The sequence below is a fragment of the Anastrepha obliqua genome, chromosome 1 (genome assembly GCF_027943255.1).
Source record: "Anastrepha obliqua isolate idAnaObli1 chromosome 1, idAnaObli1_1.0, whole genome shotgun sequence".
Classification (NCBI taxonomy): Eukaryota; Metazoa; Arthropoda; class Insecta; order Diptera; family Tephritidae; genus Anastrepha; species Anastrepha obliqua.
This window is the reverse complement of record NC_072892.1, coordinates 106,411,441-106,434,322: the sequence shown is the minus strand read 5'-3', so window position 1 is coordinate 106,434,322 and position 22,882 is coordinate 106,411,441. Positions and strand designations below refer to the sequence as shown.

Below are 22,882 nucleotides of genomic sequence, written 5' to 3'. Positions count from 1 at the left end.
TTCCTAATAATTGTAGCGTATTTTAGGCTGAAATTTTAGCCATTAATCAGGTAGCTGTCTGGTTAGGCCCAAATGTAACTACCTCCAGAGAAGTCTACATTTACTCCGATATTCAAGCCGCTATTAAATCTCTTGGTGGGGTTACAACCAATTCCATCCTTGCTCGCAAATTCCGGATATTTTTTAGCTGATGCCGGAATATTCTTTAAGTGTTCAGCAAACTCATCGACATAATAATTTTTTCCCACTATCTTTTTTTTAATAAAATCTAATCTATTTTCTGGCTATAATTCAATGTTTGGAAATTTTGTTTTGGTTGACTCTTTCTTTTTGGTCTGAACGCTAATTTCGATAAAAATATGATACAAATTAGAGAAGAGAACAATTTATTCGTAAATCGCAAAGTGATTGAGACTGAATTATTCACAAATGAGATAAAAATGTGCTCTTAAAATGTTGCATTGCAAATTGCGCAATTCGAACGGTAATTGGGAAGTGAATTACGAATAAAGGAGCGAATTGAGTATGGGCAGCGAGTTGTGTGCTCTGGGAACTTAGCACTAGTCTAAAGGTGAAGGTTTTTACTCCCAACGAATTAATTTTCAAATAATACTCACTAGATCACTAAGATTTGTATAAAAATTATCTTTCATCTTTTTATCAACTCCGAGTTCTATGTCGCTAAAAATTTTACAAACACCCCTACTGAAAATATTTCCCACGTACACCCTTGGAGTTTAATAAAACATGCATACATACGCATATTCACTTAAATGTGAGCTCATCTGCATAGGAATTTAAATACATACAAATAACCAAACACACATGTACCGTTACCGCTATTACGCACTGAAAGGCACACATGCAGGCAAATGTAAATATGTATGGTGATGGTGGTGTCGTTACATACATGGAAGCACATATACGCCCAAGCAAATTGGAGCGATTTTCAAAGCTTGCATATATATGTAGGATGCTTGTGTGCATATGTGTATGTAGGTACCTACATGCAAGTTGTTGCGGAAGTCATTTACTTGCACTTAGCTGTAGGGCAAATGCATTTGTGAGTATCTGTGATCCCTTTTTAAGTTTTGCAGTGTAGAAGTTGCACAAAACGCTTTCATATTTTAATCAAAATTATAGCGATACCAGATTCATTTTACCTATTATAGTTGTACTTGTTCATATATCTTTAAATTCAATCACAAATGTTCGATAAAATGAATTATATTGACTATTTATCGCCTGATTTAACTCATAGACCTATGCAAATCTCACACACATGCATAAGTAAATGTTACTATGAATTACGTATACTCAATTTCTTCCGTTTCTCTCTTTTGATTTTGAAAGATTTTTTTTTTTTTCCTTTTTTACTATCAGTGAAGAAATCGCAAATAAATATCAATCCATAATTTTCAATTAGACAGATACTGGGTAAATCAGGCACGCACACATGTGCATAGATAAATGGAAATTCAAAAATTATTTAAATCAATTTAGAGCAGAAAATTTTACTCAAAAAATTTTATACTTATTTTATTTATAAGGAAAAAAGGAACAGGACAGCAAAAAAAAGAAAAAATGTATTAAATATTTATAAGGAGAAAAGGAAGAGGACTGAAAAAAAAAAATATATATATATATAAATTTTAAAAATAAAAGATAAATTTTAAAATAAACAAACAATTTTTAAATTTTTTATAAAATTTTTATAAATTTTTGTTTTTGGCGGTCCTGTTCCTTATCTCCTTATAAATAAAACAAATATTAAATTTTTTTGAGTAAAATGTTCTGCTCTAATTTTTTTTTATAAAAATTGTTTTTTTAGCGGTCCTGTTCCTTTTTTGCTCATAAATACAATAAACATTAAATTTTTTTAGCAGTTTTATAGTAAAATGTTCTGTTATTTTTTTAATTTTGTTTTTTTTTTAATCGTAATTTATAAATTTTTTTTTTAATTTTTAATTAAAAAAAAAAAAAATAAAAAAAAAAAGTTTTTGAATTAAAAATTAAAAATTAAAAAAAAAGAGTAATAATAATTATAATTATTATATAATATTATATAATAATTATGTTTTAAATCAATGCGATTAGTGAGGCCCTTCAAATCTGCACTATAATCTTGCATACGTGTAAATTTCCTAAAAACTCTGAGAAAAATTATGCTATTTTTATGAATATTGGTAGAATTTCTGATTTTTTCTCAAAGTTTGAAATTTGGATTTATATGGTTTTTGTAGAAACTAAACTAAAGAAATCAAAAAATATTAAAATTAGACTTTGGCGACGAATACCTGCTTTGCCAAAAATAAAAACAAAGCCCTTGCTGACTGAAAAGGAAGGTGATACCATCCGCATATAATTCCATCACGTCAAAATGAGCAGTGATCTGCTCCACACTTATCATTTCGGATTTTCACCAGGAATTCCAAACCAAGGACCCTACATTACCCCATTTAACTTGTTTTAAGCCTATACACACTTTTACATGTCTTGTTTTGTAATATTTCACTTAGATATTATTTGAATCACCAACTATAAATTACCCAAAAATAAATTACAAAAATGGCAAAGTAAATTCACACATGTAAACAAAACAAATCATTTTGACGTTATTCATATCTACGGCGAAAAAATCGGCTGGCTGGATGCCATCACCTGTAATAAATCCGCCTTGGCAAATATATTATTTTTTATCAGCTCATATTTCCATTTATTTTTATTCATTTATTTCAATTCTTTTGTCTTGTTTTATTTTGCCATTCGTAGACGTTTTGGAATGGTGACGGACGCAACACGAATGGCATCTTCATACCATATCTTCTGTAAGCGTCGCTTGAATTCTTCCAACTTCAACTTTTTTATGTTCCTCATTTTGTCCAAGTTGAAGCTACATATGTAGTAATTCAATGGGTTCAGATCTGGAAAATAGGGTGGCCATTTATCTGATGAAATAAAATCGGGAAGCTCGTTTTTAAACGAATTTTGAACAATTTTGGCTTTGTGAGCTGGAGCGCAATTTTGCTGGAGGGCTAAATGTCCTAATTTCTCTTTAAAAAATCCATATAAGACATTTACAACACTTTTGCGGATATTATTGTATATATTACCTGATTTTTACTAGTGTTGAGAAACTAATATTACGGATTTCTTTTGCTTTTTTCCTCGATATGGCATAGACATTACATATTCAAAACATAAATTGTCTTACAAATTTTCGTTAAACAGAGAAATAGATGTTTCACACATCCTCACCTCACCCCATTTATTAGCAACATCAATTGCTTGTCGGCTTGGGCACAGACCAAAAGGCTTTGCCAATTGCGTTTCTCATTTTTGAAGCTTTCCTAGTTACTTGTAGTAAGTGCTGGAGTAGTGATAGTCCGACTTACAGGGTTTATCAATGTTTGTGCATCTAACTATCAGACATTTTGGGTATTTTCATAGGATTCGGTTTTTTTATGAGGCGGATTGGAAGCTCAATGCAAATGTAATTGCGGGTAAGGTTTGGTAGTTTCACGTTTATGTACATAGCGTGCCGATCACTTCCACACAGACTCCTTCCTGGTGGATAGATGTATATAATGATGGACAAGCGCTGCCGATTTTGACAAGCCTTTAAATCCAATATATCGAAGTTGGTCCATCAGGACTGACATTCTAAAATTAGTTGCCTTTCAAATATATAATATCTATTTGCCCCTATTCAGAGAATGCTTGCCTGAGATCAATCGGCAATTTTGAGCGAATTTGTACAAAAAGTATCGTTTCTGGCCACTCTCAGCTGAATAGAAGTCAAAAACTTTTCTCGCTTACATGGACTTTCACTGAAGGAACTGGACTCCACCTCACTTTGCTATTAATAGTAGATACAAAAGATATTATTTCAAGGAATGTATTTCGTTAGCGACATTTGTGTCTGAACCACGTCTACCTACTGGGTTCATTTAAGAAATTGAATGTTTGCTGGGTAGACTACTTACCATTTGAAAATCATACAATACAAAGAGACAAAAAAGCATAGAAATAGATAACAAATACGCAAACGCCGAAATTATGTCAACAAATTTACTAAAGTTATGTTGGACAGAAGTAAAGCATAAAATTATCAATAATATATATTTATATGTACACACACATATATACACAAACAAATATGATTGGCGAAAGACACATTTACTACTTGTTAGGCCGAGCTTATCCTCCAATTTATGAATATGTGATGTGTCTGTTGATGATAAGATACAACTCGAGCGCTTTACAGGTTTCACGTACAAGTAGATTTACCATTGGAGGAGGTATGGAGGAGGAATCCCTGACTGGAGAAATCTCGTCTATCATTTGATGTAATTTTGTAAGCTCGTATCGGGAAACGAACTCGATACCAACAGAATTGCGGTCATGTACAAATCTACTTGACGACGGCAACCGACAATCATGACACTATACAACATGAAAAAATATCAAAGTCCAGACAATGGATTCTGTGGAGAGGACAATAAGCACATAGTAGGTGTGTCGGCGGTTTGATAATTTGCATCTGAATTTAGTTTTAGCAGGGGATACAAGTTTTCATCCGTTTGCGCATATTTGTGGTACATACATCGGGTAAGGGTTTAATTTCGGTAGTGCGAATAGAAAGACATTGTTTTCAATAAAAGCGATTCTATGTCAAGAGATCCAGGTATTTCGGGCAAAGCCTAAAATTTTTCGGAAATTCGTTAATTTGCAGGCTGCAGAACTAAGAAAAATAATTAAATTCACAGAACTGAAAATTTTTGAGATTTATTCAATAATGAAAATTTTGTAGAAAAGTTTTTTAAAGAAAAATATCTTCGAATTCTTTTACGATTTGATAAAACCCTTTTTGTCTACAAATTATTAAAAAAAAAATTTGTGAAATTTCGCAAATGCAATAATAATTTTTAAAAAAATGTTTTCATTGAATAATTTTTTTTTTTCATAAAATAATATTTTTTTTTATACAATTTTTTTATGTTTCCATTTTTGAAACCCAATTTCTTCTTAAAAATTTTGGAAATAATTTATATTTTAAAAAATCTATATAAATCTTAAAAACAACCGAGTGTACCTTTAACGTTTTATAAATCCCGTTTTGAGTTTTTAACTCAAAATATTAGAAAAAAGTATTATGCGAAATTTTTAAATTTCGAAATAAATTGCATAAAAAAATTGTAAACAAATAATCTTTAATTTTTTTGGGCATTTTCGAAATCAAATTTCTTCCCCAAAATGTGAAGCATGAGTTTTTAACTCAAAATAGCAGCAACATTTTTTAGTGAAATTTTAAAATTTCTGAAAAAATTCCCAAAAAAAAAAAAATGTGAAAAAATAGATACTTTTTTAAGTGTGAAAAAAATAGATATTTAAAAAATTTTTTTTTTCAGTATTTCGAAACCAAATTTCTTCCCCAAAATTTGAAGCATGAGTTTTTAACTCAAAATATTAGAAAAAAGTATTTTGTGAAATTTTAAAATTTCTAAAAAAATTGCCAACAAAAAATTGTGAAAAAATAGATATTTTTGTAATTGTAAAAAAATATATATTTTTTTAAATGAAAAAAAAAGATTTTTTTTTATTTTTTTTCAGCATTTTCGAAACCCAATTCCTTCCCAAAAAATTGGAGAAAAAAATATAAATTATTTCCAAAAATTTTTTTTTATGTTATGTTTAATGTTAAAAACAACGAGTAGTATTTGACTTTTAAATTCCAACATTTTATACATTCCTATTTGTGTTTTTAATACCGAATATTAAAGAAAGTTTTTGAGAAATTTTTCAAATACCAAAAAAATTTAAAACAAACCAAATTATCTGAAATAATATTTTATCTAGAATTTTTTTGGCGATTTCGTAATTCAATTTCTTTCAAAAATTTGGTAAAAAGCAATTTAAAAAGTGTTTTTATCCTAAAAAATTAAGAGGAAACATCTCAAAAGTGTTAAAAAACATTCCGTTACAATAACGTTTTTCTAAAAATTGGTTTATTTGTAGGCTGCAGAATTAAAAGAGTAAAAGTGAAACTGAGAAAAATAAAAAAAATGTTGACACTTTTTAATTTACTCAAATTGTTGAAAATTTTGGTGTGAAGCTTTTTAAAGTCAAATATCTGCGATTTCTTTTCACATTTTATAAATCCCCTTTTGTGAGTTTTATATTTTTAAAAATTCAATTTCTTTCCAAAAATTGCGGTAAAAAAGTTTAATTTTTTCCATTTTCCCTATAAAAAAAAGCTTTAATTTTTACCAAAAAAAAATTTTTTTAAGATAGTTTTTTTTCCTAAGTAATAAAGGACAAACTATCAGAATGTTAAAAGAACCAAATGTGTTTGTATTTAAACAGTTCCTTACCAAAATTTTCAACATTGAATAAATCTCCAAGTATTAAACTTTTATTAAACGTTTTTTCAGTTTATGACTTATTAAATTTAAGCCTAGAAATAAACTTAATTTTTGAGATATTTAATAGGGAATCGTTCATATATAAGTTACAGTAGGCACATATTTTATGATTTCACCTTTTTTCGCGTTTGAGACTAATTGTAAGGAATAGTGGACTAAGAGGCTTATAGTCGAATTTTATGACAAATATTTTTCTAGTATATTTAAATCCACTATATTACTCGCCTGGCCCTTTTTCGCATAACAGACGACAAGGGTCCTTCCATTGAGGAGCTGCAGGGTTAAAATGTTCAACAAAATTATGTTGTCTTTTTTTTTCCATATATCTAAAATCTAAAAATAACATTGTTTCCTATGGCGATTTATCCTAAGACTGTGCAAATGGGTGCACAGTTTTGATCCCCCCTAAAAAAATAGACGCCTAAACTTTCATATCGCCGAAACGCGTATATTTTTGTGTCCACTCTACCAGAATGCATTGCCACAACCTTATTTTTATGAAAGAAGTTTGATTTTGTTGTGCAGTGTTATCAATGGTATTCAGTACACAAAACAACAAAAAAACGCAAAACTCAGTGCGAAGAGAAAACAAAACACGATGAATAAGATGTTGTGCTTGATGTTTATTTCTTTATTTCCCTGTTTCCTTGTTTATTCGTTGCTTCGTTTTTTTTTTTTTGTTTTTTTTTTTTTCAATATACTTTATATTTTCTTAGCAAAGCTTAATAGCAACGCGTGCCACAAATTCGTAGAACGGCTTCGTTTTCCAACTGAGTTTCCATGGCTCGGTTTTTCTCCATTGTTTATTGCGTTTTTATCGCTATGGTGTTGTTGTGTACGAAACTTTTGTTCTGTCAACTTTTTTTCTCCTTGCGTTTTGTCATGGCATTTATTTTTATTTGAAATGTTTCGCCTTGCTTGAATTTTCATTAATTATTCATGACATTCTCGATTTGTGCTGCGAAGGTGAGGGGCATGTACATATGTACATACATACATAGATGGCATTACGCTCCAGTCAAGTCGAGGCTGAAAACTACTTCACACGCACAGATAACAACCATACAACTACTACAATAAGTTTAATGATGATGATTTGCCTGCAGCAGGAATTTACTATTCAAATTGAAATTTGCCATTGAAATAAAGACAGTTGTTGGTTTTGGCATATGTAAATCGCCTATGCTTCGTCGATGATGTACGAAGTCGGGGGCGGGGGCATGGTAGTTGGACACTGAACTTCAGTTCTCAATATTCAAATTGTAGAGCTTTATTTTATGCAGTTTATTCATATGTGTCATTTGTTCTGCAAATAATATCCATTTCTCAATTTCACCTCACACTGGATCTGGATTTATTTTGCATGAGAGGCTAGGGAAATAACAAACGTTTGTCGAACCTTTTGCGAACTTTCTGAGATGAATAGGAGTGGATTCGGGTTAGGCGTAATCGTGAAAGAATTTATGATACATGGACCTCTGGTCTTGCATACTAAGTACTCACTATGTACCTAGTATTTGTGTGTTGCATAATTTTGTGAAAAAGTAAATTCACATAAATTTGCCAACAAAAAAAAAACATATTTAATGTAAATATACAAAACAGTAACATTTATGCCATAACCACCCTCCCAAATGAGTGATTTAATATGCGATATTTTTACCCTTCCGTGAAAGTTGTTCTTTGAATTTAATAACAAAAGTTTTGCAGGTAATAAAAACTAGAAGTGGAATTATTTGCAATTTTTTCCTTACATTTAATTTTTTTAAATTTTTTAATTTTTCCAAATTTATTTCCTCACTCTAAGATCGAAACCGACTAAAACCCAGAAAAACAAGACAAATTTGGCAACCAAAGTATTAGAAGTCACGATATAAATAAAATACTATGGAACTAAATTAAATTTTTTTACAAAATTAGATCTAGATAAAGCGAGATCAAGCACGTTGGATTTGGATAATGAATTATAGTCTCGAAGTGCTCGAGCAATAGTTGCATTACTCACAAATTAAGTCTTAAAGTTTTCCCCATAAAAAGAGTAAAAATTGCGTAGAGTTCTTTGTGGAGGTTTAATACTGAAAATAAACGAAATTAAGGACTGCCCTTCCCTTTTTAGATATTCTAAATTAATTAACTTTAGCTGGGAATAATAGAATTGAACAGGCCCCTGTTCTATTCTATTAAACGAAAGTTGGTCGTAAGGTCGCCAAATAATAACAGATACAATCAGAAAATCAGAAAATAAAATGAATATGACCACTGAAGCAAAATTTCCTATCGAACAAAATTCCAAGATCCTTAAACTCTGTTACACTTTTTAGTAAATTATTCAATATGGTGTGAAATGAGTTAAAAGTGTGGTGACGCCTCTATAATGTTAAATGAAAACATATTTTAATATTCATGTCAAGTCGATTTGAAGCTTTTGAGCACTGAACCACTGAATCTTTAATCAATAAGAAAGTTTTTAAATCATCCGCGAAGAGCAAAAAATTCGAAAAAGAAACACATTTTCTTATGTCATTGAAAAAAGTGACAAAACGAAGTGGGCCTAAGATGCATCCTTGGGGGACATCTGACGTAGCAACAAAGTGGTTCAATAAAACTCCATCGATTTTTATCACGCTCCCTCTGTCCGTCAATTATGATTGAAACCATTGCAGAAGGATGGAGTGAAAGCGTGCAAGCTAACTTGTTTACTAGAATCTCGTGCGACACTTTGTGAAAATGCCTTAGGCAAGTGAGTGTGAGTGTAAATGCAATCAATTTGGAGTCTTTTGGAAAACGCTGGCATACAGAATTCACTAAAAACAGCAAAATTAGTAGTAGAGCGTCCAGTTACAAAGCTATCTTGTTTTGGATTAATTAAGGACACATAAGTAAGGCAAAATGTAGTTTGTCCTTTCTAATGCATTCCAACAGCTTAGAGATGCTTGATAGTTTGGAAATCTTTTACGTTACTCAAGGCAACTTTTATGAACACTGAACCATGTCACCGCAGTACATTTTTTGTTTTTTGAACAGCCAGTAGCTAGCTGTTCATTGCTTTTATGACCCACTCAGAGTTAGAAATCATCTATTTACTATCGACTTTCATGGCTGCTTTATATTATATATATATTTCTCGACTATTGAGTTTCAAAAATCGAATGAAGCTGTCCTGAAGAAAAGTCGCCGATTAAGCAATATTAGAAAGAAAACACACAAGATGCTGAGAGTAATGAAGGTAATGATATTCATTTTAATACAGATGTCAATGGCAGTACTGCTTACTTAAAAAAACTCTGCACGTGATTCGCTCTTTTGACTCTCTGCGGTCTTTAGTTGAAACGTTTAAAAACATCTTTGAATTTCAATAAGAAACAAACCACAGTGATAAGTTTGAGATTTCATATTTTTGTGTAAACATACCAACTTACATGTTATTTTTCATATTAAACATAATAAAAAAAAATTTGAAGCAGAACTAGAGAGCGAAACACGATTGTTAATAGGTCAAAATTATTTTCTAGTCAAGCACTTTCTCAATAAGACAGACAAAAATATTTAACTCAATCGATTAGATTTAGAAGAGTTTTTTGGTTGGTGGTTTTTTGTGCCTTTCACTCATCTATCTAGTCGCAGAAACGACAGCAGTCAGTGGACCATATCCTAATCCTGTGAAGATTACTACGCAATCTGTAGTCAGTTTATCCTTTGCCTACCCTTTTAATTAGACTCTACGTAGACGATGCCAGAGTCTACCAAAGCAACAACAAATACGGCAATGGCGAGCTATTTAGATGAATATAGGATGAAAATGGTTCATAAACTCTGCCCAATCCAAGTATTTTCATAGCTTCGTATGAAATCGGCAGTATTTGCCACAGTAATAAAGTTAATCTTACCAACGATAAGTGTCAGCAATGTCAGCATCCAATGCTGCCACTCGTGAACTATTGAACAATAAGCTCCCGTCTACGGAATTCTTCGGCCTTATTGACTTCTCTGACCTCAGTGAACTCGGCATATTGTTCGAATCAAACTATGTTTTTAGCCGTGGTACATTTCGGTTTCAAAAATACCGACGAATCATACTTGATTTCGGTCGATTTATCCAACCGTAAATAGATCGATTACACGTAAAGTGATACAAGTACCACCTTGATAAAGAAGCTCCCGGAACAACCAACAGCCCTAGGCCAGCTGATTTGAGTTCTGTTCTTTTTGTTAGATGGCCATACCTGTGATTAATATTCCTACCAAAACTTTTATTGTGGTAGTTACGCCGTCTTGAGTAAATCTACTTCTACACGTGTTTTCGAATTTTTACAGTTTTAAAAGCGAATTTGAATCTGCAACCAGGAATTTGTAATAAATTTAGCTTGTTGATGTTGATTAATAACCGCAAATGAACCATCAGAAGGCTGGCAGAGATCTTGAACATTACTTATGATCCGTTGATGATATTGGATTTGTGTTATGTTGCTGCAAAGTTGGTCTAAGAAGGCCTGAGTTTTATGAAAAAAAGGGACTGTGTTGATGTCGCCAAAGACATGATTTCCATGGCTGAATATGTCTCAGTACTCATCAAATGCATCTCATCTGCAGACGAGCGAATGGAGAGCTCCGGATGAACCAAGACAAAAAAACACGCCGTTTTCGGTCAAAAAACAAGCATTGCTCACGAATTTACAATGGTATTCTACGGGACGAGTTTTCACCAGAAGGTCAGGCAGTTATGTTTTTGGAGTTATGAAACGTTCACGTAAAGCAATTCGCTAAAATATAAAGGATTTGTGAGAAAAAACCCATGGATTTTGCTCCAGGATCACGCACCGGCGCACCGTGCCATCAGTATCCAGTATCTGTGAATTTTTGACCAAGAACGAAACGAATACCATCGAATTCGCCTGGTATGGCTATCTCTGTGTTTTCTATTCTGTTTAGTGGAGTGGTTGAACAGCCGAAAGGAAGTCTGGCGGCTATTCCGAAAATAGAGTTCTGAAAATATTTCAAGAACTGTATCAAACGGGGTAGTTGATAGGGTGAACTTTGAAGATGATAATATACATTTTGAGGAATAAACTTGTATTTTGAATTTTCTGAATATATTCGTGTAACTTTTTAAGATTAATCGTACATTTGTTGAATTTAGAAAATTTTCTTTGTTATTTTTTCAACACATCGCCCGCCCATCCTTTAAACTTTTTGTTAATTTTTTCGTTAAGAACTTAAACCATACTAAGTAATCCGTGCAACTTTCATAATGGGATTCCTTCAACTTTGCGTCGAACTAAACCAGCAAAGCATGAAACTAGGAAATATTTGTATACACTTCCTTCCTCATTAAAGAATAAGACAATATTACTTAAAGTTTTGATGCCCTCCTTAATTTTTCGAGTATTCGCAACATTTTCGTTAGTTTTTTAGGCTTTAAAAATTGAGATCCTTATATTGCATGTGAGTTGCTTTGGAAATTGTCGAATGTAGGGATTTGTAAAAGCCTCACAGATTGTCACGCCTAGTGGGAGCTTTATTCCAACATAAATACGCTATAAGTATTTACTTATGTGCTGCTCGTGGGAATCTCCAGACGATACTTATTGCAGCATAGCAAATTTTTTTAACGCACTCCAAAGGCATCATCACAAACGGATTTACTGTGAAAACAATGGAGCGACTACAAGTCGCGCAAAAACGCGATGCGTCGCACAGACGACTTTGGAAATGAAAATATACGCATTAGCTTGTTGTTGTACATACATATGTACATGTGGTAACGGTATAATGTTGTGGGGATAAAGATGTCGCCAGTCAAATCGAGTAGAAAGCGTGCGCCCAGTGGGGATCAAATGTTGTCGGCAAACACAATCCAACTTGTTCACATATGCATGCACATCTGTATGTGTAAGTGCGTGTACAGTAAATCGCCAAAAATTTGGAAACAGAAATATTTTCTATTTTACAATTTTTAATTTTCTTAGGAGGTAATAATGCGGGTTTTTTGCGAATTAATTCTTGCCGGTCTAGTAAAGAAAAAAAATAGATTATACGAAAAATGCGAAATTAATTTTTAATTGTCATACGGCGCATTTTTCGTGGAAGACCTTGTATGTATTGAAAAAGTTAAACACAAGTCTTCTTGTTTTTTTTTTCTGCTCCATATAAAAAATTTTGTAAGCGAAAGGGTTTGCGAAATTTAAGCATTTCTCATTTTATTCAATCTCTTGGCTTTGAGAGTTAGCGTTCAGGTCTATTTTGGGAAAAATATGATCATGAAAGGTTTCTTTTAATAAATCGATAACTTCACGTCAGTATGACAGCCAATTGACCTCGCTAATATAACCAAGCCTAAAGCAACTCATTTCGTTCCGCAAAGGTATGCCACAGGCTGATAGCCAAGATTTTGATTTGATTTTTTGTACCTTTATGTGAACCGCAATTTATTTATCTCAGAGTGCATTGGTAGTTGCGCCATACGTGAGCCTCCGCACTGAAGACAAATTGACGCTTGTGACAATTTTAAAGATATTTTACTGCGTACTGTAAATTTGGTATTGATAATTGACATTTGAACTGAATGTGAAATTTCTTTGAATTGGTGAACGTTGTGCAGTTTTGCATTATGAAATCTTAAACGAAAGTGATAATTCATCACCAAAGACCTGGCATCATAGCAACTGCAAATTATGATGGAAAATAAATCTATTTACTTTTTATGTTGCCAAGGTAATTCTGATATAATACAATGCCAGTATATTTCACTATACACGACTCAAATGCCTTAACAATTTTTTATTATTAAAAAAAACATATTAGATACATTTCTTTTCGTTTGAATTTATTATCATTTCAGTGAATTTGATGGAATTTAAATTAATTTAAATATGCATTTTTTAATTTTCTAATTTAATTTAATTAATTTTGGCACAACTTTCTTATTTTCTATTTCTTATTTTAAATTATTTTATTATAGTTTGTATAGTTTTATTTTTTTAAGTAAGTTTAATTTAATTTTGTACCTCATTTTATTAATAACTTTAAGTATTATTTTCGTTTAATTTAATTTAACCCTAATCTCCTAAAGTGAGCCTTTCAGTCTCACTCTGAAATTTAAGTATTGATTATTCCCGCACCAAATAATATTTTGATTTGAAATTTTGGGTATTCCTCCAACTGATTATAATTGTTATGACGTATTTATAAGTTTTTATAAAAAACGTATACATTTTACCATTTTTTTGCAATCCTACAAAATTGTAACGTAAATCCTCAAGTGAGCCTGAAGGACTCACTCTTCGCATAGTTGGCCTATCATTTTTAAATAACATGAAAATTTGAATTCGTGAAATGAAGAAAATTATAGTAGGCACTGCATTTTTGAACTGTTGCAAAATTTAAATCCATTGAGTGCAAAAAGTCGTAGTTGGCACTGTATTTTTGAGCAGATGAAGAAATATACATATTCAAATTCTTTATATTTAGTTTTGCTGATTATGCTCACGGGTATACTTGTAGTCTGTTATTTCTCATTTGTGTAAATACGTTATTATATAACTCTGGCAAAATTTCATTTTACGATGGCTAAAAAACGGTTGAATGATTTGGAGTTTGAGGATATTTTGGAACATTGGGAAACGGAAGATGAGTCTGATGGTGAAGTCAGTGACAACAATGATGATGATTATAATGATTGCGAAGTGGACCAGATGACTGAAGCATCTGAAGAAGAAGATGAAATTTCGGATGAAAACGAAAATGCAGATATGGAAGATAATAAAGATTCTACTATTTGAAACAAGTCTCCACCACCTTCATCTAAAATTAAATCAACGAATATCCTCAAAGGAAAGGTTGATGCAGTTGTTTTACCTACAGGTAAGTAATAATTATACCAGCAGAGCTGAGCATAAAATGGAATTTATTCATACAGGTGCAACTCTATCAGACGTACTTGATTGCTTCAAACTCTTCATAAACGATGAACTTTGTGATGAAATTATAAGGTATACGAATGAAGAAGGATCAACAGTGTACTCAAAATTAGGAAAATTGTGGCACGTGGTAGACAAAGATGAACTCCTTGCTTTTATAGGACTTTTAATCATAGCTGGCCATATGAAATCAAATAATCAAAGTTGTAAGTTATTCTGGGCCAAGTTGTATGGAATAACGATTTTTAAAGCCATTATGAGCGCTAAACGTTTTGAGGAACTTTTAAGATTTTTACGCTTTGACAATAATTCTACCCGAAGTATCCGCCATCAAACGGATGAGTTAGCACCTATACGCTCTGTTTGGGATAAAGTTAATCACAACTTTGGAAAGTATTATATGCCCACGGGGAACATTGTTGTTGACGAACAGTTGCTACCTTGCCGTATTAGATGTCCCTTTATTCAGTATATGCCATCTAAACTGGAAAAATATGGAATTAAGATTCGGTGGTTATGCGACAGTGCTAATGCATATCCTCTTCGCGGCATTCCATATGCGGGTAAAGATGGGAATCTAAGGGCTGTTGATCTTGCCAAAAAAGTTGTTGAGGAGCTATGCGTAATGGTACTAACCGTAATGTAATGATGGACAATTACTTCACAAGTAAAGAATTAGCTGAGAGTCTATTGAGTAAAGGCTTAACATTGGTGGCGACGCTAAGAAAAAACAAAACATGTATTCCGCCAGAATTTTTGCCGAACAAGTCTCGAGACATTAACTCAACAATCTTCTTGTTTCAAAAACATATAACGATTGCTTCTCATGTTCCGAAAGCACGAAAAGCAGTTATTTTCATGTCAACTATGCATCTTGATGATAACGCCTTTGAAGAAAAAGGAAAAAAAAAATTTCGTAGATCAGTAAATTTTATAATAAAACCAAAGGGGGCGTAGACACATTTGACCAACTAATTCACGAATATATGATCAAGCGCAAGTGCAATAGATGGCCCCTTGCTTTTGTTATGAATTTAATTAATGCTGCAGGTATTGCTTCCAACAATATTTGGATAAAAACTCATCCTGAGTGGCACGACAAAAAGAAAAGCAAAAGATATTGCTTTTTGCGGGAATTAGGAGAAAGCCTTGTGGAGTCACAAATACAGAAAAGACAATCTGCCAAATATATGCGAACAGAAACACAAGCAGCCATTAAAACAGTATTACCACCATCTGTTGATTCGCAACCCTGTACTTCTGTCACCCTAAAATGAAAGCGCTGTCATCTTTGTCCGATGAAAATATCTAAAATGCAGAAACAAATTTGTAACAAATGGAAAAAAATATCTGTAACCAGAATTCTACAACTACGAAAATTTTTGAAAAATGTAATGAATAATTTGTCCTTACTTACTTTATAATCAAAATTTTTTTAATGCTATGTATTTAGAAATTAAAAAAAAAAAATAAATTACCAAAATTATGTTTTTCAGCACTTTTGTCTACATGAGCTTCGGAGTCTCACTTTAGGATCTGTGTAACTTTTTAAAATTAGGAGATTAGGGTTAATTTAATTTAATTTAATTTTATTTTATTTTCTCTTATTTTATTAAATTTATTGTTATTTTATTTATTTTTTTCATCTTATTAATTTTTTGATTTAATTTAATCTTTTAATTATATTCTATTTTGTTGCTATAAATACATTTTTTATTTATATAATATTTTTTATTTTATTTACATTTATTTTGTAAAGTTAACTTAATTTAATTTTATTTCTTTTAATTCTTTTCTTTGCTTAAATTTTTTCATTTAATAGTAATTTTATTTGTTTATGGTTGGTTGGTTGGTTGGTTGGTTTAAGGGTGACCCCGCATCGGAGTGCCACATAGACCGCAAGTTGGGTCCGTTGTGTTGCCCTAGAGCTCATTATGTTATATGATTTCCCCACCTAACCGAGATTTTTATTGTAGATTTTGGTCAAAGATATTAATATAATTGATGAGAGATTCGATTTTCAGGTTCGAGAGTACTGAAAGATTGTCAATTGTTGGAGAGCCTAGAAAAGCGAGTCGACTTCTGGCTAGACCGGGACAACTGCACAGCAAATGTCTGCTCGATACTTTCTCATCTTCGTCCTCGCTGTATCTGCACAGGTCGTTTTGAGGAACCCCGAGCCGAGTGCCCAAAAGGCAGTGGCCGGTGATAAGAGATATTATATGCCTTAGTTCGTGTCTCGAAAGACTTATAAGGGTTTTTGTCTGTTTTAGATTGTAGGATGGCCAGATTTGTCTGGTCGTAACGCAAGTAGTTTCCACTCGCCACCTTCGATCAGCAATGCTGTGAAAGACTCGATCAATGAGCATTTTACATGTTGAGAGCGGAATGTGGATTGTGGGTAAGTTACTAACATTTGATTGCGCAGCTCCAGCTCTTGCGAGCTCATCAGCTTTGCAGTTACCATCGAATCCACTGTGACCCGGTATCCAGATAACTTGGACAGAATTCTGAACACTTATCTTGTTAAGAGAGTGGGTATAAGAGGAGCTGAGTGCTCGAACGGCCGCTTGACTGTCGGTGAAAAAGCGAATATCCTCTAGTGATATTCTATTTTCTAAGAGAGTATTCGCAGCATACCAGATAGCGCATTCTTCCGCTTGGAATACATTACAGTAGTCGAGTAATCTAAATGATAGATTGATGTGAGGGGAATTGGAAAAGATTCCAAATCCCACTTTGCCGTTTTGTTTTGAACCATCTGTATACATAATCACAGGGCCATCGATTTCAGTTAGATTTGTCTTCCATTCTTCCCTAGTTGGGAGTGAACAGGAGAATAGCAAAGGTGGTGATGGAAGACTTACATGATAGTCTATGTCGGAAGAGATAACAGTGTTCCTGTTCAGTATGGCCGAATGGTCAAGATACTTATTCCATTTCGATATAGCATTCATGCGTGTCGCTGCTTTCGCTGCAATCGCTTTGCCAGCCAGATCGATAGGGAACAAGTGAGGCAACGTATTTAGAGCCTTAGTAGGTGTTGTACTTAAGCATCCTGTTATCAGGAGGCAGACTGTTCTTTGGACTCGATCAATTGTGGCTACTCTACACCGTTTTTTTTAATTGTTTATTCTATTTACTTATATTGCTTAACTTTCTATTTTATAATTTATTTTTTTTACAGTTTTTTATATTTAAATTTATGTTCTCAAGTTAATTTAACTTCATTTTCTTCCCTGTTTTAGTTATTATTAAAAATTATTAAGAAATTGTTAATTATTAATTGTTATAAATATTAAATGCATATTAAATATTGTTTAATTTAATTTGGTTTTATTTCTTATTATATTTAATTTTGTTGTACTTTATATTGTTTTATTTTTATATTATCTTTTTTTTTTAATTTAATATTTCCACTTAATTTAATTTTTGTATTGATTTTAATAAATATTTTAAGTGATAATTTTTACCCTCATTAATTTAATTTTGAATCACTTAGTTTTATTTCAAGTTCTGCAGTTACTTTAATACAATTTTATTCCTAATTTTACTAAATAAAATATTTACTTATTAATTATTATTTTCATTAAGTTAATTTAATTTAATCTTGTTTCTTATTATATTTGATTTTGCTGTACTTTATATTGTTTTATTTTTATTTTATTTTTTCTTTTAATTAATTTTTTTTATTTTATTGGTTTATTATATTACCTTTTGTTGTCTTTTACATTACTTTATTTTTTATTTTATTTTTATATATGTTTAGAAGTTAATTTAATTTAATTTTATTTTATCAGTTCTCTTAGTTTTATTTTCTTTATTAAATTTTAGTTTTTACACTTTATATTGTTCCATTTTCTATTATATTCTTTTTATTTATTTTGTTTCTAGGTTTATAAGCTATTTTATTTTATTTCACGTTGTTTCATTCTTGTACATTTTTTTTAATTAATTTTTTTCATTCAATTTAACTTATCTTAGTTTTAGTTTAGGTAATATTAGGTAAACTTTTTATTTTAATGTTATTATTTGTTTTATTTTGAGTAACTCTTATTTTGATTTAAATTTGCTTTATTTTACTTTATTTTGCGCTACATTTTCATTTAATGTAGCTTCGTTTTTAAAATTTTATTTTGCTTGTTTTACATATTTTAACAAATAATTTTTTTAAATAATTTATATTATTTGGATTTTATTTTTATTTGGTTTTACTTTATTTTGCTTGTTTTAATTTTTTATTCCAATTCAATTTAATTGCATTTTTTTCATTTTTCTTTACTTACTTTAATTTAATTAATTTTTATTTTGCTTTTTATATATTTTCTCTGTGTTATTTAATTTTATTTCACTTCAACGTGTATCATTTAATTTTATCTTATTTTATCAAAATTATTTTCATTTCATATTAGTTGCTTTTATTCCACTCTTAATTTTTTGCAGAGATACTGTATTTGCAGCAGTGCCTGTTCAGCAGCTTCTATGCCCTGCGAATTGTAGCACAACAAATCTGCATATCAATGTTTCTGTCAAAACGTGAAATTTCCATTTGAATTGATAAACTGAGATTCACCACCAGCATTGCTATTCCGTTTTTTGCTCCCTCAAGCTTTTGTTCTTCACGATACTCTTCTGTATAGCCTTGCTTAGGCCCTTCATCCAATGTAACTATATGTATTTATCGATATATACCTACATACATAAATGTATGTGTTTATGTGTGTTTTTGTAACTTTTGCATAAATTTCAAAGTAGATCGAAACGCTTCGCATTTCATTGCGGCTTAGCGCAAAGTGTGGGCTTAGAGGAGAAGGTGGAGTAAAGTGGCAGATAACAATGGTGAAAGGCAAGTCGAAGAAACGCATATTTGGTCTGAGGGATTTGCGGCCTAATCTGAAATTGATACGGTTCGAAAGTGACTACAGTGAAATTTGTAAGAGATTTGGGTTTCGTTTGCTTTTCTCTTACTTTTATCGGAAATTGAGAATAAAATCAATTGAACGCTTAAATAAATTTCAAGCATCTTAGGACTGGGCATATTTGTTTAAAATATATATTTCTACCGCATTGCTTTCATTTAATATCCAATCGATTTATGCAACTACTTTACTTACATTGGACTTTCAGCGTTAAGCTGGAGCTGCGCGTCTCCCCCTCCGTATTGGCTGCACCACAGGCGTAGGCACCCGCACTCTCGCGCTCCAACTGCGTCAGGTATAATATATCTGAACTTTCACCAGACATACGCATACCCTGAAATGAGAAAAATTAAATATTTAATATTTTTGAACATTTTTAAATGAAGTGAAATCAATAATAATGGCAATGGAGAAAAATAATTCTTTAATTTACATCTCTGTGCAATTATTAATAGGACAAGCGAATTCGAAAATTTTCACCCAATTACTGCCGCTTATGTGGGGAGTACACATTTGTACAATTATTCGAAGCATTTCCGACAATCGGATAATATTTAGCCGAAAAAAAAAAAAACGAAAAGAAATTGGCAACACAAAGCAAATAATTTTGGGCATCATTAAACATGAAAGCCAGTTGGGCATCTGTGTCATGCGCTCGCAGGGCAAACCCTAACTGGTAATGCCTCCGTTTCGGAAGCAATTCATTCAAACAACGGCAAACGCGCGCCCATAGCACTTGAAACCACCACAACCAGGCCTAGCAACATTGGTTCATATGATTTCCTACTCAATTAAGTTTCATCCGACTTAAGTTTTTTTCTTTTGTTTTCGTTAAAAATGGCAAATTGTATTGAATATTTCTTTTTTATGCCTTTTTCCACCAAAGCCACTCTCAGTTTCTCTGCGGCAGTCAGCTTGCATTGTAATCGTATATATTTACATATATACATGTGTATGTATGTGTGTCAGCGTATGTTTGTATATTTATCCTTGCCTTTAAAGATTGTGCTTGACAGTAGCTTAACGCCACAGGACACACTGAAATGCGTAATTCTTAATGGAAAGTATTACGGATCGCAATAAAGATTATTTAAAAAACAACAAATATGAATTCCTCGAGCTGTCAATATTATTAAATTTTCCATATAAAAACATATTCCAAACAAAAAAGCTAAAGATTTTACAAACAGCGGAAGTATTTTTTATGAATCAGTTGGCCGATAGTCTTAGCAACTCGTTCGTTTCGTAATTTAATATAAACTTTCATAATTATAAATAAATAGTAATAAATATTTTCGCCTTCGGATTTGAAACAAAATTTTGCATACTGTATCGATACTAGAATTTTTGTATGGTGGTGGGCAAAGCGGCTTGACTCATTACAATCGATCCATGTCGTTTTTTTTTCAACGCCAAATGTAGTGTCGGGAATAAATAGTAGTCGTGGAACACCAAGTCAAGTGAATACTGTCCATGGAGTAGAAAAATAATTCGCTATCAGAAATTCATTCACAACTTTTGATGCGTCGCCTATCACCTTGTGCGGAAGAAATCTGTAGTTTAGCTCACGAAGACATAAAAATAATAACTCGGTGAAAAAGTGATACACATTTGTCTGAGGAACCCCCAATTCCAATTCAATGAATTTTATACGGAGGATTTCTCATTCATTTTATTGAAGTCACACACTTTTTCAATGTTTGCTGGGGATAATCCCTTATGCGGACGGCTGGGTTTATGGGTTTACACCGTCACTAAGTGTTTTTCCTATCGATTGTAATCACTTGCGTCGATCGTAAATTTTCACAATCATCACCATATGCGGATTGAAGCATAGTTCAATTAACGGAAAGTAGGAGGGTAGATCTCAATACTCATAGCTTCATTAAGAGCCGCATTTTGAATAAAAGTGGAAACCTGAAAGAATTTACATTTTTACGTGTTTTATTTTAAAACAACATCTAGGCGGGTGTTTTGAATTACTACCAATAACCAACATTAGAACTGCTAGTTTCCAAATACGATTTCATCCACTACAAAGAGATTGAATGAAAACCAAAAATAGCTAACTTAGCAACTAAGATTTTGAAGGAAGTTGCATTAAATTATCAGCCTGGACGCCACTTCAAAAACACGTAAAGCATTTTTCCGTAAAAATTGAAAGCAGAATTCGTTGATGTAAATCCGGTGCTGATTAGGACTAATCAGTTTTTCCACAGCAAAATAAAGCATATCTTTAATAATTTATTTTCATATTTAATGCGAAACCACTTCCTTTTCGTTCTGCGAACTTTTTGAATCCTCCGCGTAGAAAGCTTCCATCAGCCCGCTGCCCTTGCACGGAATTGTCGCAGACTGTTTTCAGACTGGAGTTCAGAAGGCAGCATTTCCGCATATTTGGCCATCCAACTTACTTTCGTTTTTCTTCGTGGTTTGATTGAGAGAAGGCAATTACTCGCTGTCTGCAGCATTCAGCAGAGTAGACAAAATGTTCCCTCCATAAGATAAATATCTATTTACTGGACGTCAGCTGTGAGGGTAGATTGCTGTCGCCCGTACAGGAGCATATTCGTTAACATTATAATTAAATTTTAATTAACCAACTTCCCCACATAAATTTGACATTTCTAATTAAACTTAGTTTGGTGAAAAAGTAGGCATTTTCCAAAACATTCACGCTTTCAGTGCAACTAGTTAATCTTTAAGCGGGCCTCACAACAACAAAACAAATTTTATTCTCATTCCTAATGTTATAATTTTTGCTGCTGCTCAGATATGCTCAAAAGTAAAAACAGCCCCACCGGAATTTCCAGGTTGTTCGCTGTTTCGCACTTAAGCACGAGAAAGGAAAATTGTTTTGTACATCTAAGTTCAGCTGGCAGCTTAGCGCTCGGTAAGTCATTTGGGCAAAATATTATTACTACATAAATAAATTCAAAACCTAGTGAGGCAAGTTAATTGAAGGATGGCTTTTTTGGAAATTATCAAACAAAATGCGGATCTGTATGTATGTATTTGTGTCTAATGAATGCTGATGCTACGGCTGCTGTACCGTTAACACGTTCTAAGGTAACAAAGGGATATGACTTAATGTGTACATATATTTATGTATATAAATATATACTATATTGTAAGTTAGTCTAATTAAAGTCAAATCCTGTGGTGCCAGCCAACAACTCAAAAACCGAATACTCATGAATACAAAATTAACAGTAACAAGTAAGATGACGTGGCAATAAGCCGCAAGAGTGTTATAAATGTTTTTGACAATCAACAATACAGAATATGCTGCAAAAATATACGTACGCAACCAGACAGCGTCAAAAGAAAGTGATAAGTCTTTACTGTGTATTTTTTATTTGCTTTTTTTTGTTTTTGTGTTTTTTAACCCACCGTCTGGTAGTTATGCACAAAGGCAGGATACGGCAATTGATTAATGAAATTCGTTATTTTTTTTATGAAATTAGTTCTTTATATGGGTGAAATGCGCAACACCTCAGCGATAAAAATTGTCAAAAAACAACGCGAATTTTGAGCCACTTCCAAATAGAACTTTCTTATACTACAATTCAGTGAACTATAAAATTGCATACTCAAATTTTTTTTTTAATTTTGCTAGGTT

At 32.1% G+C, this 22,882-nt stretch overlaps 1 protein-coding gene across 1 annotated transcript in view; it reads right to left on the bottom strand.

The window, feature by feature from the left end:
• The window catches only part of LOC129236403 (uncharacterized), a 391,692-nt gene that overhangs the window by 147,365 nt on the left and 221,445 nt on the right, over window positions 1-22,882 (bottom strand). The window contains exon 10 of the mRNA XM_054870777.1: window positions 19,456-19,594. Coding sequence (XP_054726752.1) covers window positions 19,456-19,594 — 139 coding nt within the window. The remainder of the gene's footprint in view (window positions 1-19,455; window positions 19,595-22,882) is intronic.